Here is a 26,472-nt window from a genome sequence, read left to right as displayed (position 1 = left end):
GTTGTGAGGGACAGGATTGGCTCTTCCAGGGGTCGGCAAACTTGTGAGACAGAACGTACCCAAAGAGCTGCATGTGGCTCGCGAGCCGCAGTTTGCCGACCCTTGACATAGAGTAAGAGGAAGTATTTTCAGCAAATTTTTTTTAGTATTTGTAACTCAGTTTGTGTCCTGGGATGCGATGTAGTATGTATTTTTTACTGTGGGTTATGGCAGAAGAGTTTGAAAAATATGGAGCTAGTCCAACCTTTGCAATGATCTCGATATAATCAATTTAAAGACATTAAACTGGAATAACTGAAATAGTATATAATATTTTGTACATAGTAGATGCACAGCATTTTTCCTAAAAAAGATGCTGAAAAGTGAATGAAAATATGAATATTTTATGACAGAAAAGTCATGGCTGTTCAGGACATTTAGAATTATGGACTGTTTTGGATAGCAGGCTTTTCTAGAATGATATAAAACCCTTCTTAAGGTTTGACAACTTCATAACTTTGATAATTAATATTTGAAAGATTGTGAATCGGTCACTGAACCCGTAAGAAAGGACTTAGCTATACATTTTATTGTCTGAAAGGAAATGAATAGATTTGTACACCTTAGTTCACAAAGCTATCCAGCTCAATAGTACAGACACCACTTTCCACTTCGAGACAAACTCTCCATCTGGCACACTGAATGTTCAGGATACTCTTCCCTGGAAAAAGAGCTATGATCACGCCTCAACTTTATAAGAAAGGTAACAATTGGAAAGAAGATTAAAGTTTGGAATGAATTTCTGCTTCTTGCCTCTGAGATTTCAAAAGTTCTTTAAGATATGCCAACTCAGCACAGCAAGTAACAAGAACAATGAAACAGCAAGTTGAAGATTATCTAGGGAGGTAAAAGTGCTAACAATTTGATTATAAGTAGGAAAAAGGCTCAATGTGCCCTATGGGAGCTTTTCACTTCCTGTATTTATCTTAACAACACAAATGATTAGGAACAGAACATGTTTCTGAGGTTAACAAAAGTCTATATTTAGCATCTCTATTGGCTAAATCTCAGCCACAGAAAAAAGAAAGCAACAACTTAAAGAGAAATGCATGCATTTAACATATTTAGATGTACACAGAACGGAATCAAATTTTATTTTCAAATTACAGAATCCCTAGTAAATTTTTAAGTCATTTTCTTGCAAGTTATAATAATTAGTTTGTAGCCCTAAAGCACTGCTTCTTTTCCTGTGGATTATAAAGGGCTACTAGTTCCTGAGTGACTATAAATGGAGTCTGGTATATGAATTCTTAAAATGGCCCTATCATCCAGAAGGACTTTCTAAGGTTAAAAACAGCTAAAAAAGCACAAAGGAACCACTGATAGGTTTGAGCATATAAAAGCAGAAGTTTAAATTTAAACGTCAAGAAACAAAATTAAGAGCAAAACTGGGCAATTTGCAACACACATGATAAACATAGGAGTAATACATTATAATAGAAAAATCACATCGAAATTGATAATAAGAACTCAGAGGACAGGTCGACTTACTATTGTGGTGGTCATTTCATAATATATACAGAGGGTGCCAAAAAAATGTATATACATGTTAAGAAAGGAAAACTATTAAAATTGTAATACTCAATATATACCAATAACAAAAGGTGAATACAAGCCACGTTTGAGCTGCAATTAAAAGAGGTGCTCAAAGTGGTTACCATCAGTGTCCAGACACTTCTGATTACGGCGAACTACTGCTTGAGCAACGTTGACCAGTGTCCACTTGTATATATATTTTTGGTACCCAAGGTGTATGTGTGTGTGTATATACATATATATAAAATCACTATATTGTACACCTGAAACTAATATAATGTTATATGTCAATTAAAAGAAAAAAAAATCAAACTAACACCAACAATAACAAAAAGGAACTCAGGAAAAAAATAGGGAAAAGTTACGGATAATTCACAAATGATGATTTTAAATGGCTAACAAACATATACAGAGCTCAAGATTATTATTACTAAAAAATGCACATTTAAAAACTGAGAACATGGGGCTGGCCAAGTGGCTCAGTTGGTTAAGAGCTTGCTCAAGAGTGCGAGCTCTGAGCAACAGCAGTTTGAGTCCCGGCCTGAGATGAGCTGCCGCTGAGCTGCCAACAGGTGGCAGGATGGCTCAGCTAAAAAAAAAACCAAAACTGAGTAAAAATTTAAAAAATATAAAAAGTTGACAAGCATCTTATGGAGACAAGCAAACTTATCCACAAATGGTGGAATATAAACATGTATAATTTTTATGGAAATTGAGTAGGTTTTGTGTATTGACAGCATTCAAATTTCATACCCTTTATTTTACTAAGGGGCTTTATCCTAAACAAATAATCAGTAATCACATTTGTAATATTATAACAAAAAAATCTCATAAAGATGAAATATCCAAAAATAAAAGAATGTTTTATATATATGATGAATAGGTAGCAAGTATTTTTTTTAAAGCAGGGGGGAATATTTACATATAACACTGAATGAAAGAATAGAAACCTGAATTTATAGTATAAACTCAATTATGTACATCGAATATATGCATGCTTAAAAAACCTCCAAGGAAACTGATGAAAATGTGTGCACTGGTTTGACATAAGTGGTCATGCACACATTTCTTTTTTTCCTTCCAGATATCAGTATTAAAATTTTGTGCAACAACCAGGAGGGGAGAATATGCATGAAAAATATGCAATAATACTATCCAGATACAAACCATCCTAATTTTACTATTAGACTAGAATGCAAGAAGCAAGCAACCTACCCTTGTTCCACACTTGTGTTTGGTCGTTGCCCAGATACAGACTCTGAACTGTCAGTTAAAGATGGTACTACAGCCAGAAACCTGGAAAATTTAAAAAGAGTATAAAATTGAAATGAAGTCTTAGTCAGGGTCTAATGGGAGCTTAAGAAAGGATGGGTGAGGCCGGCCGAGTGGCTCAGTTGGTTTAGAGCGTGAGCTCTAAGCAACAGGGTCGCCGATTTGATTCCCACATGGGCCAGTGAGCTGCACCCAAGCTGAGCTGCTGCTGAGCTGGCCAACAGATAGCAGGATGGTGACTGGACTTGGAGCTGAGTTAGCTGCGCCCTCCACAACTAAAGATTGAAGGACAACAACTTGGCTGTTCTCCTTCCCCAACACTGTTCCCTTTCCCCAATTCCCCAATAAAAAAATCTTAAGGAAAAAAAAAAAAAAAAGGATGGGTGATTCACGTAGATTTTAATTGTTGCATTTACCCCTCCATTTGCCAGTAAATGGCAGGCAAAGGGAAGGCATAATAATTAGAACATTCTGTTACAAATAAGGGAAAGACGGTGGCTTCCACAACCAAACACAAAGGTCCACTGCAAAATCTATCATTTTAGGTTTTTACATATGTTGCCATATTACTGGAAGAAAAGGTCTTGCAACACTGATTCACAGAAACTGAGTCACTTAAGGAAGTCCTAAACAGTGATTAACAGCTAACTATGCACATGATAGCAAGTAATGATGATAGTGAAATCAATGATAGAACAGAGACAAGTGATGATACTCACAAGGTAAGAACCTTTATGTGACACTGTTATAAATTTTTTTCAGAGTTGCCCATAACGTCAACATGAATTTTTTAAAGGCAAAAGAGAATGATGTGGAAATTCTTGGAATGGATGTGGACCTTGAACTTGGCATATACACAGAAACTGCTTAAAGAAAAACTCATCTCCTTGTAACAGTATCTATTTATGAAGAGCAAATAACTTCCTAGCATTGAAAACAGTATCATCTTTAGAGATTGATAAGATCGATAACTCAAATCTCAGTCACTTTCCTTAGGTCTTCCTACATTCGCACAAGCATTCTGGATTACCAATCAACATGCAGGCATTTTATTTGAAGAACCACCCTCACTCCCATGTGCTCACAGGTAATATGAACGTACTGCAATGATGAGCAATGTTGCTTAGTATTAGCTGTTCCTCATGGAAATAAACTGAAATATAAAACTTCCCTTATTAGGGGGCTTACAGGATCTATGCCACCCTTCAAAGAACAAGAGAAGGTCTCTCATATTTATGATCAGTTCGCACAAGCCTTGTTATTCATACGTCCAACAGAAATATCTTTGAGCACCATGTGTATGCACTATTTTTCTTCTACAAGGTAAATTTTAAATATAGTTTAGCAAAAATAAAATATGGTTAGAGTAGATTAACTGCTTTATTTGGCTGTGTGGCTTTTTTAAGGATGAAGGTATCCAAATGTCCCTTCCAAGGCCAGATGGGGAAAGTCTCATACGAATGTAACTGTTAAGGGAACTCAGTCTCTATTCAATAGCAAATGGCGCTGTCTTCTTTTGGGTAACTATGAAGAAAGTCTATTTTGAACCTGAAGTACTATTTTTGGAGGTACAGTTTCATCATCTTTTTACATTTAGAGACACTGGACTTAGTGATAAAAGTAGCTTTTGATGACATCTTGTATAAGTTACCAGAAGGAAAATGGCATTTCACAATGAAATAGCATGATTTTAAAAGCTAGTTAGAAGAATCATATTTCAAGAGCTGGCAGAAATGAAACAAACATTTTCTTCAAAGAAGTTAACTCACTGATCTAAATTCTAGATTTTTAAAAACGAGCTAAGCTGGTACTAGTTTCTCTTTCATCACTTCCCATGATAGCATTAAAAAGTATTCCTAATAAACAATACCTTTGATAGACTTTATTTCTAATTCCTTTCTGAAAAGCAAGGAGGTAATTCCGTCCGTCTCCAGAGAAAACTTCCACAGCAATAGGCTGAAATGATCAGAGAGAAAAACATTAAAAAACACAAATAAGGTTACATATTAACTTTTCCACTACGAATTTCTACAGTGTTAAAGATGTTAACTTGTTGACTGAAGAACGTTTCTGAATATATTCTGTTTAATTTGTTTCTAAAATCTATAATAATATAATAATGGTAAAATAAAGTAATTATATAATTATAATTTTGTAAAATTATAGCGAGGATGCAATTTTTATATTAAAAGACAATTATAATATTGATTTGGATCATTACAGGGAAAGATGGATGACAAAGATATCACTAAAGTTTTAGGTTGTGTTTAAAAAAAAAAGAGATGCATCATACAGAGTGATGCACTCATGTGACATGAGTTTGTCTATCATATAACCAAATCTAAGGAACAATCTCTAAGGAACAGTAAGGGATAATGCAGATCCTATAGAGAATTTTCATGACATGCATCAGCTTTAAAACAATACATCCTCTGAATAAAGGAGCATGACAAAACATTTAGTACAACTGAATCAACCTACCTGCAGGAGATACCTCCTTTTATGTACCTCCTTGATATCTTCGTATGCGAAAATGCTGCATGTTCTCTTGAGCTGACTGGGGCCTTGCCTGGCTCCTCTGGGGATAATTGGCTCATGCATGCTGTAGGGAGCCAAGAGAAAGGAGATAAACAAAAACACAGCGAGACATCAATTCACTGTTCAACAAAAGCTGTTAATTTCAACATACTCATATGAACAGGAGCAGGGAACAATATATAAGAATACTCGGCTCAAAAAATATGCTTAAGAGAATAATTTGTAAGCTACTCAGCACACAAAGAACCCCCTTTGATGAAATGAATTTTAAAATCCCACTATTGCTCTCAAGGCCAACTTCCCTATCAGGCGTGGTGCCTAGGCCTCAATACCGTTAGGGGCCCAAGAAAATGCTTTCATTTCTTTTAAAATCAGGAAAAAAAATTAAACTTTTAGGCAGAAGAAAGTGTATTAATATATAATGTGAATATATTAATCTTTAAACCAACAGTCATCAAATATAATTTTTAATATTTTTATATGGAGGAAGGGCCCATGAAAGTCCTGATGTGGCCCTGACTGATGCTGAAAGTAATTATCTGAAATATCTCTTAGGAATGAACTTCAGAAACTATGTCTACATTCAACAGTGTCAGGTGTTCAAAATGTTAAAAGAAGAGAAGAGCATGTTGATTTTCTAAGCCTTAAGCTTTTTATCTTCCTTCTGGCTTTGTCTGTCTCCTGGGTTTTCCATTACCCACTATCACTTCCATCATAGGACTGGCAGAAGAAAAGGCAGATGGATAAAACCCTGTCAGTTAATTCCTGCCTGTGCTTCAATCACACTGCTTCTGGGGCACTCAGAGGACATGGGTGCTCTTTCATCACTGAAAGTATTGTGCAGCTAACTGCATTTTTTCCACACTGTGTTTGTACCGAAATTTAAAAGAAGAACAATTTGCAAATTCAGAAGTTTGTAAATATATAGATCACTATGTAAGGAATTTAGTTCTAATGCTATTAATGCACAGCTATACATTTTATTTTGTTTTCATTTTGATAAACAAGGGAAATATTTTCTTTAATTACCTTTAAATAACTGTTACCCTTGTGAATATTTAATGACGGTTACACACAAACTGAAAGATAACATTATTTAAAGCATAATTTTTGGATTAAATAAAACTATGTAAATATATTGTTTTCTATTGATAGCAGTACTTTGTGTCTCTTCATTTGTTTACTTACTTTGGAGGTAAGGTTTCAATGTCTCTTATTTCCCTGGTTGCTGTCATTGTAAATCCATCAATTACATAAAAATGCTCTTTACCAAAAAGAAGTAGCCCCTCACTGGTATCCAGGCCCTGGACTCGAGCACAGCGGTACATGTGTTGGATCTATAAAGAAAATCATAAACATTCAGTAACATAGAGTTTTTTAAAAAAATTAAGGTAATTTCTTTTTTGATATAACTGAAGCAAAATGCTTTTAAACATGGATTTAATGGGCAAACGAGATTTGACTGAGATGTCACTTTTATGGCATCTCCTGAGCTAAGCATATTAAATCTGAGTTTAAGCATATGAAACAGAATTTGCTAATGCTGCAGTCTGATTTGCAGTTGACGTAAGTAAAAGGAAACCAACCATTTCTTCATATCCATCCACATTCATCCATCCACCCATCCATTTATCTCACTTTTCACTGGGTATTCACTGTGTGCCAGGCACAAATATACTACATTCTACAAGTGATGAACAAGTTAGATTATGAAGGAGACAGACACAATGCAGTTGGCACAAAAGGGAATGGAGGCATACATGTAAAGCGATTAGGATTGAGCCCTTTCTGAGGCAAGATGAGAGAGAATGAAAAAGGCCTGCAGAGCCTGACAATCCTGAGTGAACTCCCAGCTCTGTCACTTAGTACAGCCTTAGCCAAGTTTCCTAGTTTCTCTGGGCCTCTGTGTCTCAATTTGTAAATTTCAAATATACACTGGCTTGTTACAAGACTTAGTGAGATACTATATATAATCATGTCAGCAATTGTTGGCTGTCCCCTCTGCCACACAGCTCACTTTCCTCATTTTCCATAACAAGTCCTGGAACGGGCACTACGGGATTTGTCCCTGTTTGCTCCCACCTGGATCCTGCCTGCCTGGCAGGCTGTTTGTTGTACCATTATAAAAAAGCCAAACTTGGCAGACGCTATATTTTCCTCCTAGGAGGAGGGAGTTGCTAAATCTCTCAATGTAAGTATTGTTTTCTTTCCAACGAATAGGATCTGCTCTTAGTAAAAACTCTTTCTTTAAACTCAGTTCAACATGATCAAGGAAAAAAAACCAACAACTAAACTAGAGGCAAACAAATGTCAAACAAATGTCAGCCTGAATACACTTCCTATACTACTGAAACTTAAAGCAATTAGAGCAAAAACTGTAGTCATGAGATTAAAAGTTGAAAAAAATGACAGCATTAGAAAAGATTTCCTAAAACATGCAAATGTAAGTCAATTTTCATCACCACATTTGAACTATTTGATAATAAAAATGTAGAATGTTAAAGGAAAAACACTAATATACTTTCTAAATAACTTTATTGTAGTATAACATACATACAGAAAAATGTTAATTTCATAAATGCAGAGCTTGAATTTTCAAATGCTAAATATGATGCAACCAGCATCCAGATCAAGAAACAGAGTATTTGCAAGACCCCAGAAGCCTCCTTGGGCTTCCTTCAGGCCTAATGTAGTTTTATAGTTATATGATTTTAAAAAATATTTTCATTCAAGATTAATTAGGCCAGAATTTTTTTTATTTCAACAGAATTTTTAAAATTATATCTTAATTTCTGGTTACTACTTCTTAGTGGATAAGATTTCAAGCGTTATACCAAGATCTAATGTCACAGGTAAAAAAACCCCATCTTTTAAAAAGGTGATACTCACTACACATTAATTCATTCATCCCTCCATTCATTTATCCTTTTATTTACTCTACCAAGCACTCCTTCATTCAAAGGTTTACTGGGTGTCTATTAGGTGACTGGAAGCGTGTAAACAATGGGATAGGAATAAAAAGCAGTGTCGGCCTAGCAGGAGCTCCCTGTTCAGGGCAAGAGACAGACACTAAAACAAATAACCATGGCATGATAAAATACAAGGCATTATAAAAGCACAGGGGAAGGATGTCTAACCTTGATGGTGAGGCACTCAAGGAAAGCTTCCTACGTTTGAGTATTAAAGACATCCACATAAATGAGGCTGTACCAAATGGGAGTTAGGGGGATAAAAAGTTATGCAAATGATGGAGAGAGGGGCATTTTGGCAGAGAAGACAATGAGTTAAGCACAGAATAAAGGAATCACATCACAGGTGTAGTGAACGGCATGGCACAAATGCTGCGTGGGGCTCAGGCGGCAAGGCAGAGCCAGTAACGGGAGTTGAGCGAGGTGGGCATGGTGCTGGAGACTGGGAGAAACAGGAAGGCGAGGCAGTCTTCTGTGAGTGCAGAAGGGCAGGGCTGAAATACGAGGCTGGGGGGGATGGTAAGACTGGCTGAGGCTTTCTGCAGGTGGTTACCGGAATGATGGAGGTGGACAGAAAGCGTAAGGCCAGAATGGGATGTGTACATGGGTTTGTAATAGAGAATTAGGGCAAGAACTGCAGTCTAACAAAGGGTGTAGAGGAAGATAGTGAACTAGGTCCAATCATTAACACTGTATCTATTGAAGCTTTATGCTGTTTAGTGTGTTCACATAGGTCAGAAAATCCCGAAGATGGGAGAAGTATAGTACTGACCCTAAAAGTTTGCTTAATACTGTATTTCATTAGAGAGACTAAAATACTTATCTTCAGCCACCAGATAAACCTCCTGTCAACTGGTCTTGTAAACTGGAAACAAACTGCTTAAACACAGTCCTTCCTTTTTAGCAGCACAGTACCTTTTCTCCTTCCTCCAGCAGGCGCAGTAGCGTGGCGTTGTCCGTTTTTTCCTCTTCTTCTATAGAGCTGCCCTCAGCAATCTGGTCTTGGAGCTGCTCCTGGTTCTCCTCATCTCCTCCATCAGGGGCAGACCGAGACCGTTTCAGAGGAGGCTTGACCAGGCCTACAGGATGATAACCAAGAGGGCCATGTGACCTTGCAGGGCCATTTGGGGAGCAGTTTAGTCTCGTGCAGGCCCTCCTATAAGTTCCCAATTTGGGATAACTCTAGAAGGTGTCGGGAGGTAGCACAGTGCAGTGGTTAACAATACAGGCTCTACAGTTAAATAATTATGGAGAATTATTTGCTCTCTCTGAACCTCAATTTTCTTATCTATAAAACTGGGATAAGAATACGATCTCTTTTAGGGGATTGTTGGAGGACAAAATGAGGTAATTCATGTAAAAAAGTACTTAGCATAATGGTTACTAAATAGTAAATTCTAAATAAGTATCGGACGATGATGATAAACAGAGTTCAGTACAATTAATGGTAAGGATGGTGTTACATACAGACAAGTGCCATTAAGGGGATACCATGAATAAACGATCAATTGCTATCAGGAACAAAAATAAAGACAGCAAGTTATAAATATGATTGCAAGAGATCCCACCTACTTAGAGGGCCTATGAGGACTATTTCAAGACTCATGTCATAAGCGGCAATATGGTCCTACATGGATGGATTTGATCAAATCATCAGGTCATAAAGAATAAGAACAGAATTCTTTATAATACAGGCACCAATCATTTAATTTGCATATTAAGGAAACATCTTACTGTCTACATCTGATAACTTTATTAATAATCACAGTAGGTGACATTAAAATCAGCTGATGAAATCCCAAAGTATGAGAAACATGCAAAATACGCACTAAATCCAACATTTAATTAAATTAATAGTCTCGTACCAAAAAAGTCATGTTATACCTATCAATGATAGTTGCTCTGAGAATTTTGGAAAAGCACAGGTCAGCCTGTTAAAGTCTTATACTTTGAACATGAGTTAGTTATCAGAGGTTCTGCTTTGCTTTGGGGAGAAGCTTATTTTCACATATAAAAGAGTATAATAAGTAGGCAAGAGCGATCCAGTCCTGCTGAGAAGGCCCGGCTTACAGCTCCAGTATGTTTAGTTTGATGAATCGAAACCTCCAACTTGATGTCTAACATAACACCCTGCATATTACATTATTTGTGGTTTTAGCTCAATTAGAGATCAGGAGAATGAGGCCAAAAGAAGTTAACTTTCAACAACCCAAACACAAATCATCTGACTAACTCTGTAAATTAGACCTTGGCTTATTATACCCAGTAAATACAGTTTTGGACCTATGTCAATAACTTTTCTGGTGCAATGCCAAGAAAATTAGAAGATTGTAAACATTGTTCAGGTTTCAAGGATACTATGAAAATGTTAGATCAATTATGGAATGTTTAGCAAGTCAGAGTCTTCATGAGAGATGATAGGTACATTAGTATATTATAATAATAGGAGAAACGGATCATAGTTTTCCATGGTGTTTTTGTTGACATGGTTATACACTATTTGTTTTTGTTTTTTAAACATTGAGATGTGAAACTAATTTTTAATTTCCAGTGCTTAATTTACATTCTGGGGCTTTATTTATAAAATATGCTAAGACTTTTGAATTTATGGTGAATCAGAGGCTTACAAAATTTAAAACAGTGGATTAATTTACTTATTCAATATTGACAGAATCCCCATTTTGTGCTAGGCATGTGCCAAAAGCTATGAAGTAAGAAGAAAAAGAATCTCTGCCTCTGAAAACTTATAATTTAGAAAAAAGTATAAAGCAGTGAAAAGTCACTGACGTTGCTGTAAGAGATTTGGGAGCTAAGTGCTTTCGGTGGACAGGGGAGAGGGAAGGGCTTCAGAGAATGAAGATGTGATCTCTGACCAACGTCTCTGAGGCTGGGGAGGGTTTGTTAAGGTCTAGGTCACGGAGAAGCTGTTGAAGGAGGCAGACGGCACACATATATAAAAGTACAGAATCAAAAACTGCATGGCCATTTTAGTCCAATTCATCATAGTACGTATGTTTTACTAAGCTCATAAAGTACACATTTGGAATAATCTATCTTAGCTCATGGGAAGAAAGACCATTATTGTTTCCTGTTGGCTAACGTGCACGAATGCACATTCTGTAATGGCTTTAATATTATAAATATTTACTTAGTTACCAGGGTCTTAACTTAAAGTATCGGGTGCCACCGATAATTCTGCCAAACACAATAAAAGAAAAAATTATCAAGCCAATGGGTATATTGCATTTGTCTGTAGGAAATAAAGAGCCAGTCCCTTTAGTTCAGAAATCAATCCTTAAGAAGGCCGAGATAGTAAAAATATTTATGTATACCTTTAAGGCTGGCCCCACTGTTTACAGCTGCTCATATTTTCATATAGATTCAAATACGGGAAGGCTCCCAAAGCATTCTTAATTAAGATCCAAGAGGAAGGCTGACCTTTGACTTTGGCAATAGTGTCTTCCCCATGCTCCGGCTCTTGCTGAGTCGCTTCACCTTCTGAACTCTCCACAATGGCATCCTGGACAATGGCTGGGTTGCCAGAGGCCAGTCTCATGTAGTATTCTTTACTGTCATAACTTATGGCTCTTCTGTATCGAGCAGGTTTCTAAGAAATAGCCAAAGAGAAGGACTCCGATAATTATCTTCAAGAGTTAAAATATAAGGCTCCTGAGGGAAGGTATGATTTAAGACCTCTTTATATTTTACCTTTTTATATGGGTTTTTTAATAGATTGTATTTATACACAGTAAACCCACAGATTTTTGGGTTAAGTTTCTGTATTTTTAAATTCCATTGATTTTTAAAAGACACATATAAAACAACAATATTAGCAGTCTTGTTCTTCCTGAAATAGAAGTAAATCATCTCAAATCAAATAACGTTTTCATGTTGGTACAGTATGGCCTCACTGATGTATCAGAAAACCTCCCCATATAGAAGAGAACGCCCAGTGTTGGACAGCACCAAATTCCAAGGGGGATGCTTAGTCTGTGAGGAGCCTACTACTTTGCTTCCACCCCAAGTAAAGTAACTACAATAGGTCAGGCCAGAGGGGCCGGCCAGCATTCAGTTGGAATCATCTGTGTGAGTATTTACTTCAGATACTTAGAGGTAGAGACTCAGAACTGCCCTGTTCTTTTCTATATTCTTACTGGAACTCTGGACATGGCCCAAACATTCAGACAGTCCTGACCCAACATGGAACCAACCAGCTTCAGCCCAGATGGTGCTCTCTGGTTGGCCTGCCACTCCAAGCTGGTATCGCCAATTTGTTAAAACATCTTTATTGTTTGTTGTGTAGGAAAATATGATCCATAAACTTCCCAACTAAATGAATATATCAAGCACATATATAAGTTCATTTTGAAGAAGAAATTAATTACCTAGAAACATTACAAAAGATTTAATTTTTTGGCACGATACAAGAGCATTTCTTTTTCAGAATAATTAATATTTATCCTAAAAACAGCTTCTCCAATTGATCTAAACCTTTTTTTTCTTTAAAACCATAATACAATGAAAAACTTAAGGCCTAAAATTTTCTGCAAAAAAATGTAAAACCAGAGGGAAAAATTTACGTGTATAAAGATTCGTCAATTAGAATTAGACCCAGACTTTGGATTAACAACTAAGAAAAAGATGGAATTTGAAACATACTTTAAAATGTTCCTTTCCTGAACATTATTTTACTTCTCCTTTCCTATGAATAACAATTATCTAATTAAAAATATTCTACCAGCCTACTCTTCAAGCTCAAGTAGTCAGTCAATATGTATTATCTACAATAACACTTATTTCAAGCAAGACCTTTTTTAAAAAATGATTTCCAAGTGAAGTGGAAAGCAAGTGTCCAATTGGTTGGAATATTTAGACTAAAATAGTGAATCAATTTTGAGATTAAAAAGATACCTAACTGAAGCCACATTGCCCTTCTTTTAATTTCTGGTACAGATTCAGGGAATAAAGACAGCTGGTAAGCTAACTGAGGAGTGATATGCAGCAAATGGTAATTGAAATATAGTACATAATATAGGAAAAGTACTAAAATGATGTAAAATAATATTACAATTATGGAAGAATCAACCTGATGACCAGGTTTTTGAAATGAGAGAAAGATAGTAAACTTTGTACTATAACAATTCTTCTACATGAGGTATAACAATTATCTTTAACTCAAAATTGTTCATTTTTAAAAAGATGAAAGCAGAGTTAGTGATGGGCAAGACAACGAATTAACACACGTGGGACAACATCTGCAGACTTAAACTTGTAAACATAAGCATCTTTCCCTCAATATTTTGAGGTATATTTCTGTGTTCTAAAGAACTATATTTTTTTTTACTGAATTATGTACAGAATCTTTCTGGAAAAAGAAAACGATTAAAATTTTTTTTAACAAATCTAAATAAATTTCAATTGTATTTTAAAAAGTGATCATACACTTAAGTTTCTATTAGTTACTCGATTGAAAACAGAATTTTAAAAGAGGATACCCTTGTATTCTCAAAATACACAGTTTAGTATCTGGAAAAATTAAACGCGTAATTGAAAAACGAAGTTGAAGGTGTCAGACTGCCCATTACTAACATGCGTCAGAATCTGTTAGTTTCTGAAGGAAGCCATACACATTTTACGGTAAGAGCAGTGAATAGTCTGCCTGTTAGTGAGCAGCATACAGACCCTAAAAAGCTAATCAGAGCAAAGCTGAGAAAGGCTAGAACAGTTCTCAGCAGGAATAAAACCAGCGTTTCAACTCTAGGAAACTTAACAGAAAGAGCAAATTGAAAGTCAGTCTTTTAAGTTAGTCTAGTCTACCATGCACTAAAAAAACCCCCCCAAAAACCAAAACCCAAAAACAAAACTGCAAATATTTTGCATTCTTTTATGGTAATTTGTGTTTTACCTTTTGAGGAATGATATCATCGGGTGTCTCAGGCTGTTTACTTGGGATCTCAGACTGAAAACAGGGTATTAAGTATAAACACATCAGAAAAAAAACACAAAGAACAACACAAAAATAAAATTTTCTTGAGGATTGTATGGAATATGGACAATGTACTCAAAGAAAATCAACATGATACCCTAAGCTGCTTGAAATAATCACTCGGTATCTTGTGATTATTTTCTTAATGATCAAAAGCAGTTTTAAAGTAAAACTTAAATACGCTAAAATGCTCAAGGCTACTGAACATGGCAAACTTAAAAATCACACAGACACAGCAAGAGCACAGGCTGCCATTGTCATGGACGATTTATAGGCAACTCTTTATATGGCTTCGAAGGGAGAAAACCAGGTAATAGAGCTGAATGTGAACTATTATCTTCCGCTTACCATTCACTGTGTTTTCTCCCCAGATCTGTTTTCTAACAAGAGAACTGGCTTAACTATTATCTACAATACCCCCTACCACAGAAATCACTAAGTGCTCGTCAGTTAAAACAAATCCTTCCATAACAGTCCAAGGCCCTACTTCCTTCTCTGCTTTCACAGCTATAACCCCAGAAAGGCTGAAGGCAGAAGGTGGAATGGATCATCAGCCTCCAAACCAGAAGTTTTCATAACGAGCACTTTTTAGAGAATTAGGTGGTCACTTTATATTTTATTCTCAGAATAAAATCCTGATTAACAAGAAGGAAATTACTGTTGAACTGTAGGGTGTGGCTTTTGCAGGTAAACACACAGATAGCTATAGACACATAACAATGCACCCAAGAACTACTTGCAATTTTCCTTCCTTTTCATGGTTTATATCTGGAGATGTCTTCTAGTATCTTGCTCTATAGCAAACATGAGCAGGCAAAATGCTTTCACTGCTGTGTGCTTCCTTAGGCAAAACAAACTCCGAACTACTGGGAATACTTTCAAATACTTCACATGGTTTTAGTAAACCTTTCTTTTTCAAAGTACACTTTCAAAAGCATACCTTATATTGAAGAATAATCTTTAAAATATACATGCATGTTCTCTACCTTGATCAGAGTTTGGGTTACATGAGTATATAGTACACATTTGTTACAATAAAACTCACTGAATGGTACACTTAAGTCTTGCATGTTTCAATGTCAACAAAAAAGAATTATAAACAAATACTGAAATCTAATTATTGATATGCATGTGTAAGTGTTTAGGAGTGAAGGGTACTGATTCTACAACTCACTTTGAAATCCATAAAAAAACAAGACAGAATGCTGGATAGACATGTGATAAACCAATATAACAAAATGGACCAATTACTATCGTGAAACCCAACTCTGATGTCCACTATACACCCCCGCCCAGGTTGTGGGCAGGGTCTAACTCATGCACTCTTGCATTTTCTCTGCAGTAGATAGTACAGCGCTGCTGGTTTAACATATATTTGCTCTAAAAGACACAGCATTTAATAGTTAAGATATATGTTACACCAATAATTAAGTATTACTAATCATAGCTCTCTTTTATTTAAACATTTTTATAAATTATTGTTTTAATTATGTTTATATAGAAATCTCAAGTTTTTGAAGTCGAAAGTTCTAGAAAATAATTTTTTTAGTTCCTTTACTTCCAATTTTTCTATAGTGCTGGCAAAGGAATTTCCCAAATGAGCTGCTTACTTTCTGAGTCCTGTGACATTGATATATTATATAAAAATATTACGTGGAGGCAGCCACAAGAAACTCCTTTAATTAGAAAAGGAGGCTTCCAGTAAGTTTATCCTTCTGCCTCAAGCAGCCCAACATGAACAGGAAGACACCGAGGTTTTTACCCCAATGATATTTGCAAAGAATAGTAAAATTTGTTTGAGATTATTATTCTGTGAAAACAAAGGGATTACAGAATTAAAACCTAGTTTCGGTATTTAAATATACATATATATTTTATTATTAGTTTCAGGTGTACAGAACAATGCAATAGTTATCCTTTTCACCCCTCATACAGAAACAACCCCCCTCCCCAATCCACTGCCCTCCCACCCGATACATATATATATTTTTAAATGGCAAAATATGTGGTCTTATCTCTCTTCCAGAGGATTCAGAATAATGACACAACTGCTTAAAACAATCAGATTTTGTATTTTTATCATATCTTAGGCTTACATCTTAACACTATCTGTAATTGATATTACTACTTAAACTACAGAATTACAGAGCAATTCAGTTTAGCTGTTTCGGTTATGAAAATTACCCTTCAAGGAAAGTCACTGTGCAGAGATGACAAATTATTTTCATGTGAGAAAACAGAATTTTCCACATGTATCATATTTTCTCAGGACATAATTATTATTACTGCTGCTTTTATTAAAATAATTTTAACTTAGAAATTTTCAAAGCCTCGAAGTCTGTGACAAATAAAACACTAAAATATGTCCTATATTCTATAAACAAACATCCAATTAAAAATCATGGAAGTTCAAAACAGAATAATAGGCAAGTTGTTTTTTATACATATGTAATATTATCAAGGTTTAAGAAATAAAATTTTAACACCTAAGAAAAATCAATGGTTCATTTCTAACACAGCAAAGATTTTAAAACAGGAAAATAACTTTTTAATCATCACTGCGTTCTTTCAGCTTAAGCAACACAACTATTTAAATCAATGTTACTTAGACACAATAATTACTGTTAATAAATAAGGCAAACAATCAAACCATTTGCCCTTGCTTTAGGTAAAGCCTGCTTACCTATCATGAAGCTTCAAAAGCAATTTTTAGGTTGGCACATATCTGATGTATCGCAAAAAGTACTAACTATATTTTGTAAACATGCATGCAAGGAGAGCAACACATTTAGGGGACATGAAAAAGAAGTGATTGAGCTCCACCTCAGGGAGGCAATATTAAATTTGTTCAGGATGGAGGTGGATTTACTATGAAGTTAATAAAGCTTAAACTTCAAGGCCTCCCTTTCCATGGGCTCCTTTCAAAATCTTGTAAGAGGGGCCCTAGTAATTTTGAATTCATAATCTTTTACGCTTTTCTTATAGAGCCCTCCCCCAAGTAGTATAAACTTCAGACCCCATTAAATCTGGCTCTACCCCTTTATAGTAGAACAATTTCAGAATAAGGAAAATTCTATAGAATTCTATAGCAATGGATAAAATCTATGACTTAGGAAGAGAGAATGCTGGCAATCCATTCACTCAACATTTATGAAATTTTAGGTACTCTGCTAGCATTAGAAAGACAAAACCTAATACAGGGTTCCTGGAAGAAATTCACTGTCTACAGATGTCACAAAACCACCAAACATCAGAATATTTTTTCAAAAACGATTCAACTTCAGAAGCACTGTCAACCTATACTCATTATATGTCACTCCCCAGTTTAGGAGCTGTGAGCTAGAAGGGGCTCTGTAACTTTTCTGGGTTTCTATTCCTCATCTGTGAAATCAGGATAATACTATGGACTATACCTCAGAGGGCATTTACGAGACGTAAATGAAACTGCACGTAAACTCTGCAGAGCACTGAGCTCACTGTGCTTTTTAAGTATCAACTCTCCTTTTTTGATTTCATGATAGAAGCCAGTGAGATAGCAGCTGCTTCTAATTTTTGGAATTTCTTTGCTGTCAACATGGCCAGACTGCATATTCCATAAAACAAAAGTGGATATTTAATGGCATTTCACATTTATAAAAAATTTTGAACTAGCAAAACCAAAATAATTATTCATTCAGAAAAGTTCATCATAGCAGATTAACCTTGACTTGTGCACGAATTAAGCAGTAGGAATTCCACGTTCTATAATCATCTCCCTTATCCAGCCACTTTTTTCTAGTTTGTAAACATATCTCCTGCATTTCTTGACTGCCCTGTATTTCCCAATATGTAACTCATTTGGTTAAAAATTAAGTTCTATATGGTATATATACTTATTTCTGAGAGTGTCTGTTTAGAGTTCACAGGCTGGTCAATTCCTTTGTTTAGATAAAATGCTAATGATGTTAAGGTTGTGTGAACTCTCTATAGGTTATTTCATTTTTATCTAGAAATTTAAATATAGTTCTGTAAAACAAATGACACTGTTATAAAGGAGGAAAGAAGTAAATAAGATAAAAATATTATGGGTATGTAACTCAAAAAGTATATGCCTCAGTTCAATAAAAATGAGTTGGTCACACATTTTAGGAGAGCTTATTTATCTTATAATTCAGTATTCTTGAATGAATTCCATTTAAATGAGTGTTGACTCAAAAAGAATGTTTTATCAAATCACTACAGGCTTAAATTCTTGCTCAGTTATGTATTTTGGGGAAACAGATTAAGAACTAGAGGTTGTATTGCTGGTTTGCTCTGACAAAATAGGTGCTAATAAAACAGGCTACAAAAATGTGGGTGGATTAATTTTCTTACATAAGGTGCTAGTATTAGAAATTATAGTATTTTAAGGTACAGCTGTACCACCTATGGAATTCTTGACAAAATTGAATAGCTCTGAGAACAGACTTTAGGGAGCTATCTTGAAAAATTTTAAATAATCATATATTAGCAGTTCTACAATCTACATTCTAAGTACCATCAGGGCAGAGGTGGAATCAATGAGTACTAGACAAATGGAGCCAGGGTGTGGGCAGGGGGAGAAAAAGAGGAACTGGAACAATGCTGGTCACCCCCCACTGCATGACCTGAACTACTTATTAAGACCCATATTCCAAGTCTCCTTTATAAATCTTTGCTTCTTCAATTGTTGAGAGAATCCAATATAAAATTAAGAATATGAAAGTACTTAAACCATGAAGAGTTTTGAAATGAAGTTTTTAATGAAGTATAATAAGACTTCTACACTGGGCGAGTGGTTGGACTTTATGACCTCTCAGATTCTAAAATCCCATTAACCAAATTACTCAAGAAGAACAAACCTATTATGTTCTTCAGTGGATGATTCTTTGTAGTAATATGACTTCCTAATTGGGTATAGGAGTTACACTAGATTTATTTTAGAGGCAGCTAAAAAGCAGGGTAAAACAAAATTTGGAATACATCCCTTTGAGAGAATTAAACATAGGGTGGTCAGATCCTTGGGGAGCAAGACAATTTTACAATATAGTTTTCTATATTATCTTTTTAAAAAGTCGTTTTTTTTTAATTTAAATGATATTAAAGGAAGGCATGAGAATTTTATGTTTATCAAAAAGGGTATATATCTTTTATTAAAAAACTCATGAAACAGTGGTCTAGAAGTCAAGGGTTCTCCAGAGCTGGCCCATTCATTACAGTGGCCACTATCTACATGTGGCTACCGAGCCTGTGCAATGTGGCTAATCCGAATGAGATGTGCTATAAGCATACATAAGAATACACATTGTGTTTCGAAGACAAGTTACAAATAAAGTAAAATACTTCACAAATAATATTTTTATAATTGAGTTCACATTGAAACGATAGTATTTGGAGGCTGGATAAGATTATCTGTGAAATTTTTCAATTCCCAGACATGATTCCATGACAAAAGTGAATATCTAAGGAGAAAAACACTCTTCATTTTAGAATAAAAGGATTATTTCTGGACACTGAAGCATTGAATTATTCAGGAATGCTATGAAGGTTTTCAGAATTGAATTTAGTGGATGTCACACTCCTCTGTTTTCTCTTCTTAAATTTGTAGTGACTTTATTAGAAAAGACTATTTCCTCAGACTTAACCACATGATTTCTGGACCATCATCAACTTAGACAAAAATGAAATTTTTTTGGTCTTATGCGAAATCCTGAATAAAGGCTTTGAAAGGGTAACTTGTGTGGAAAAAAAGGAACTTAAGGGCAAATGTTTGTTTTGAACCCACAGAGTCGGTGAAGTTTCCTAATATAGATGGAAAGGTCTACATATTAAGGCTATTGTTCTTTAGCTGCTCTTTATATTTCTTCAAAGAATATTGTTTAGTGCCAATATCCATTTTATTTACTTAACATTCACTCACATAGTGCTTATTTTGCCAGAAGCTATTCTAAGTATTACACTTCACTAATTTTAACTTACTCAATCCTCCTAACATCTTTTGAGGTGGAACCATTATTTTCCCCATTTTAGGCAAAAGGAAAACAGAAACCTAAAGAGGTTTAATGACCTGTGCTAGGCTAGGTTGCTCAGCTAGAATAGCGGCAGAGGCAGGCTTTACATCCAGGCGGGCCGGCTCTAGCGTCTGCAATCTAACCTACTTCTCTATATGTCTTCCTGTCCCACTGTTGCATCTTTTCATGCCACTGCCACCACCCTAACATTAATTTAATATAGTACATTGAATTTTCAAAATTAGACATTTTAGGTAATTGATCTAATAAGGAAAAATGCTTAAAAAAAGGATAAAAACTTCAAAGAGCCATTACAAATATTGAATTCTGCATACTCACCGCCACATTTGTCTCTTGTTCTGTTTCTGGCACATAAGGGTAATGGTTATAAAACATGTCATTTCGCACCATTTTCTTTCTCATTCTGCAGGGTCCTTCTGTCATCTCCAACATCCATTTGTCTAGATGGGAACCGATGGGGGGACCCCACAGCCCTCGCTCCCGCAACAGTTCATACTCGATTTGGCACCACTCTTCTGTCACGTACTTCAAGGCATTTTGCTGACGCTAGGGGTAGAGTCCAGGTTGGGTTTTCAAGCAAAAGCAGGAATAACAATTAAAAGTCTACAAACAACTTAAAACCAAGTTAATATCTGGAAACAAAACCAATCCTTATCATTTCAGTAATATTATAAAAGTAAAATTACACTGATTTATGGTTAAAGGTACCAATTTTGTGAGAAGGTGGAGATTTTGTGGTGGTAGAAGGTGATTAATTTACCACCAAGTAAATGACAGAAGGCTGTTTATGGGGTACAGTGTGCAGTACAGTTGAACAGAGAGTTGAAGGAACTGTTACTAGTGTACAGGAAAGATGGTAATATTACTTTTGGAAATATTCGTGTATTAAAATGGTTAGTCCAGTGTGAGTTAATAAATAAACATGGCAATTTAAGCATGGATTGCCCTCCCATCCCAAAACTGTAAAACAGCTACCAGAACATAGGAGAAAATATAGGAAATCAGATCAAGACATACTGCCAACATGCTAGATTACTGGTAATCTTTGTAACTTTTCTAAAGACTTCAGGTAAAGAATATAAAAACACAGCTCTAATAGGGAATTTGACATTCATATAAATTTTTTTTATCAGTAGATAATTAGAACTAACTTCTCTAATGATTTATGGAATATAAGTATACAACATAAGTCTAAGAATAAATATTACTTTATGTAACTGATAGTAAAGATTACTGAATGAATAATCATGAAATTACATGGTATCATAGTAGTACTTATGTGAGGTGGGGAGCAGTGGAATTCACTGTAATAATTAACCTGGTGTTATGCCCATAAAATATTAGAAGTTCATCATTCAGAAATTATCAATAGACCTTAAATGGTTGTTTTGGAAATAGAATATTTAGGACAAGTTGTTGAGTAATAATGAATTCACAAAGTAGTTTTCACTGAATTTATTTTTTAATGACATAATCACCAAGCACTCGTAATTAAAAAACAGCAACTTTATTTTTAGTTTTTTACTGTTTTAGAATTTTAAGAGACTTCTCAGAGACTTTGATGCATAGGTTCACAATTTCCTTGATAAACCTAAAAGACAGCGATCTGTATTAAATTTTAATTTTTATTAGAAACAAAGACTATAGTAGGTGAATACTGAACATCAACAGGATTCAGCCATGCTGATTTCCAATTTGTTGCTTTTTAAATGTCTGCCTATAAGAAAGTCGTATTTTTCTATCATAAAACTAATGGTCAAAGTAGCTGTTGGCAAGGAATAACTAAAATCATCATCTAGCGGGCCGGCTGAGTGGCTCAGTTGGTTAAGAGCTCGCTCAAGAGTTTGAGCTCTGAGCAACAGCAGTTCGAGTCCTGGCCCAGCTGAGCAGCCGCTGAGCTGCCAACAGGTGGCAGGATGGCTCAGCTAAAAAAAAAAAAAAAATCAAGTCAAATCAAATCAAATCATCATCTAATGATGAATGTGGTTCAGCAACTTACCCTTAAAACAGATAGGAAGATATCAGGAGAAATAGGGTCCTATCCTACTCAGGGAAAGCAAAACACACCATTATTATGATTATGAATTCTTACCTCCTGATATTCCTTATATTGTGTGTCTACTAAGTCACGAACAACAGCAATATGTGTAAACATCCACTGAGAAATCTCCTAACAATGGATGGAAAAAGAGGCTTAATATTTCATGGATCACCTGGAAAAAATAAGTTAACTAGCCTTGAAATTAATGCTGAACAATTAGTTAAAATTCTGTTAAAGACACACAAAGAAACACCAAAAACACTGAAAATTAATTCTATGATGAAACTAATGGAAGCTTGTGTGTTGGACCCAGAAACTCTCCCCTCTCTTACCCCTACCCCAATGCCCCTTCAAGGAAGGGCTTGCTGCCCAGCCTCTGTCAGTGCCTGCAGGTCACCTCAGCTGCAGAGAGCTGTCAGGGCACCCCATGTCCAATGACTGATTTTGGGGTAAGTAGGCTCAGCCATTCCAGCTCAGTACAGGTCAGCTCTGACAGGTCATTTTGGTCCCAAAGATCCACTTAGGTTGGCTGAGTTTGTCGTTGGACCTGCACTGTAGCCTGACATTTTTCTGTGACCAATGCTGCTTCCTTCTTGCACAGGTACTGACCACAGCGCACCCCTAATAGATAGACATCCTGCACACTCAACTCCATCTCACTTTATGCTTCCTGGAGAACCCAACCCGATGCATGGAATGACTGACACTGTTTCTCTCAGACCCTTTTCCCAGCTGTCACTAAGATTCTGGGATGACAAAGGAAGTATGATGAAGAAGAAATTAATACTGGAGGTAGATGAGTTAAAAAATCAATCACAGGTATATACAACAAAATTATTTAAAAAAAAGCGATTTTCTGCTATTGCTTTAGAATTTATAGAATTATCAATAATGAAATTACTTGAAGTTTGGAAAAGTTATTCATTGTCTGATCATATATCAAGATCTGAATCTCATCTTATGTGCAGTTATGAAATGAATGTAAATACAAGACACTCATGATGTAATTTCTGCATAATAAAATGGGAGAAGTTCCCATAATCTAGGTTATTTCTCTCTTCTAAAGCAAAAATACAGAAAAATTACATTTCAAATCATATGCTTGTCATGTTAAGTGTATTATATAAAACATGAGAACTAAACTTTGAAATATAAATTTCTAATAGTATCATCAATGAAACTAAACAATGTACCTGGGTAGAAAGACTGTGTTTATTAAGACCACTTTCCTTTCGATTCCTTCTCGATCCTGTTAACTTGGAAAGACCAAAGCCGCTACTGACGCGGGACAGCTTGGATTGAGTGGTGGGCACCAAAGCTTCTCCGCGACTTATGCATTTCTTTTCATGGGCTATGAAATTAAAATCAGATTACTTAACAATTAATTCCTCCATGTATTTATTAGTCTTACTTTTAATACTTTCTCATCATGGTGACAAACCACAATTCTGTAGTTACCAAAAGCAGCTTACACTACAGACACAGACATTGTATAAGATATTATACATTTACTTATAGGTGATCTTGTAAAAAGATAGCTGCTTAACAATTGTTATGCCTGTTTAACTTATATTTGGTTGAAACATCACAGCTCTGTAGTAACATGCAAATTTACTTTAATGAAATCTGTTTCTATGTTAGTAACAATTCACAATCCCCTATCTAAAATCTTTGGTGCTGGGTATTCTTTGGAATTTAGAATGTTTTGAATTTTCAAAAGGCAATATGGTGCATACAGTACATGTTATATAATAGTACCATAAAGTCTGTGATAAACCATAATTTAACACATTAATATTTCTGCAGCAAACTGTATGAATATTCATACCAAATAGGACAAATGTAGGTTAGGTTTTGCCACCAACTGAGTTTTGGGACAAAATTAATTTAAAAACCTTAGGTTTTCGGGGCTTTTTGAACTTCAGAATTACAGGTAGGGCATTGTGGATTCGTAGCCAAGACAGTAATCATATTAAAGCTGTGAGCAATGTATTATTCTCCAAACTCACAGATGCCTGATGTATAAAGCATCTTAGATTAAAAAAAAAAAATTCTGAGAAGAAAAGCCAAATCTTAGCGTAATTATTCTAGGGTTATACTCTACTGATTTTTATTCATACTGCTGTCATAATGTCCTTCTGGGAAAGTTTTAATTACATATCTAAAGCACACCCATATACAACAGCCATGTGCAAATCTCTTGGTGACACGCTCTCTGTAAACTTTCTTACCCAAATGATTCTGCCAGCACTTCAAACCAGCTTCTTCAATGAGTGGCCTTGCTATAGCTATGTCTACGTGGCCCCTTTCATTCACAGGTAGAGTGACTTTGAAAAGCTCCTCCAACGCTTGTTTCTTACTGTGTATCAATTCAGTCCAAACTCTGTTGACAGCTTTTATGAGAAGCTGACGCCCTAGGAAAGAAAAAAAAGCAACTGATCAAAAACACAGTATAGAGTTAGTGTTTTTCTTCATGCTTTATATCTAAGAATTTCAGCTACAGTACTTAATTGTCAAAAAAATGCTTCATATCATTTCCAGATCAGTAAAAAGGATTATTCAGATAACTAAAAATGCGGTTGTTTACTTAGAAAACTTAAAAGAAACTACATTCATGCAAAAAGACTGCATTTTTATTTATACAATTGGAAATCACATACATATTTCATTGTCTAGCTTCTTCTATATAAGAAAAGAACATACCCCTCATTTAACATTTTTAGATCTCAATATTTAAAGTAAGTTCAAAATTAAGTTGTTCTTGAATATTTTGCAAAAGAAAAGAAATAATAAACAAATATTTTCAGAAAGTTTTTACTATTAAATTCCCTCTTGCTTTGGATTCCTTGCTAATTTGTCTGATTCTGGCTTTAAAGCAGTCAATCTTTAGCAAGCATCAGAATGAGCTGGAGTCTGCTGACTGCTGGTCCCCACAGCCAGTTTCAGTGATTCTGAGTGGGGCCAGAGAGTCTGCTTCTCTAACAAGTTAGAAAATGATGCTGATGTTCCTAGTCTGAGAGCCTCACTTTGAGAACCAGAGTTCTAAACCTTGTGGGAGGTGGGGCCCGTGGGGGTGGGGAGGGGGGACAAGTGATGGGGGCAGGGGAGGGAGTGAAAACAATCACTGTATCCTCATCCTTGGTGTCTGGGGTTCAAGAACTTTTGATGAAAGATGAAAGAATAGGTTAATGTGTAAATGACTGAAAGAATGAGTGCTGGACTTCCAAAGGATAAAATCATATGTGAAAACTACCACACTGTATTGCTGGGGAGACAAACACTACTGTAGGTACCTATCCCTTTTTACTAAACAATGTGGAAATAAGAAATAAATCCACTCAAAAACTTTCATGCATGAAACTTACAAAATCAGTGGGAAAACTAAATTAAAAAAGGAGAGAGAATAAAAATGGTAGTACTTACAACCTGTCTCAAGCAATGTTTGCTGCCTCTAATATGATATGGCTAATGCTACCCAATAGGCAGTTTTCTTTATGGTAAGACCAAGTTTGTATTTGCACTACTAATCGTGTAAATGGAAATATCATCAAGTCTGCCGATGTTACTATGAAATGCTGAGGTCTAGCAGTATCGGTGGTTAGTGGTTTTCCCATCTTAGCATAAGGATATGTATTGTTGGCATGTTGGTATATATATGCCAGTGTGCATATCAGTGTATATACAGGTGTGCCCTACTGGGAAATCGGTTGTTAATGTTGGAAATTAATGAGTGAGAAGAAAAGGGGAAAAAACAGATAATTACCTTCACTAATATCTTGGCTGTAACCACCATCTGGTTCAATGTCAGAAGGGATCATAATGTGCCATGTGGTCATGCGGGCTTCTGCTTCCAGTCCAAATCCATCCACGTTGCTGAAAAATTGAAGTCAGTTTAAACTACATGAAGGAAATGATTGTAGCTAAAAGCTATAACAACTAGTCGGGCCGGCCGAGTGGCGCGATGGTTAAGAATTCGCTTGGGATGCCAGAGGGCCCCGGTTCGGATCCCACATATGAGGGCCAGTGACACTGCCCTCCACAGCTAAGATGCTGAACAACAGC

The 26,472-nt window shown here is 35.6% G+C and overlaps 1 protein-coding gene across 7 annotated transcripts in view; it reads right to left on the bottom strand.

The window, feature by feature from the left end:
- Positions 1-26,472, bottom strand: part of WDFY3 (WD repeat and FYVE domain containing 3) — a 240,176-nt gene that overhangs the window by 34,025 nt on the left and 179,679 nt on the right. For 5 of the 7 annotated variants that reach the window (XM_019624066.1, XM_019624068.1, XM_019624071.1 and 2 more), the window contains 12 exons: positions 26,174-26,283; positions 24,642-24,824; positions 23,604-23,761; positions 22,462-22,539; positions 20,688-20,915; positions 14,260-14,313; positions 11,793-11,961; positions 9,270-9,433; positions 6,574-6,722; positions 5,329-5,449; positions 4,718-4,803; positions 2,791-2,871 (listed from right to left, as the gene is read on the bottom strand). In XM_019624066.1, the coding sequence (XP_019479611.1) occupies positions 2,791-2,871; positions 4,718-4,803; positions 5,329-5,449; positions 6,574-6,722; positions 9,270-9,433; positions 11,793-11,961; positions 14,260-14,313; positions 20,688-20,915; positions 22,462-22,539; positions 23,604-23,761; positions 24,642-24,824; positions 26,174-26,283 (1,581 nt within the window). The remainder of the gene's footprint in view (positions 1-2,790; positions 2,872-4,717; positions 4,804-5,328; positions 5,450-6,573; positions 6,723-9,269; positions 9,434-11,792; positions 11,962-14,259; positions 14,314-20,687; positions 20,916-22,461; positions 22,540-23,603; positions 23,762-24,641; positions 24,825-26,173; positions 26,284-26,472) is intronic. The other 2 variants (XM_019624070.1, XM_019624072.1) reach the window with 1 other exon arrangement.

The sequence above is a fragment of the Hipposideros armiger genome, unplaced genomic scaffold (genome assembly GCF_001890085.2).
Source record: "Hipposideros armiger isolate ML-2016 unplaced genomic scaffold, ASM189008v1 scaffold_576, whole genome shotgun sequence".
In the NCBI taxonomy this organism is placed as follows: domain Eukaryota; kingdom Metazoa; phylum Chordata; class Mammalia; order Chiroptera; family Hipposideridae; genus Hipposideros; species Hipposideros armiger.
Note: the sequence above shows the minus strand (reverse complement) of the source record. Positions and strands in the feature narration are given on the sequence as shown.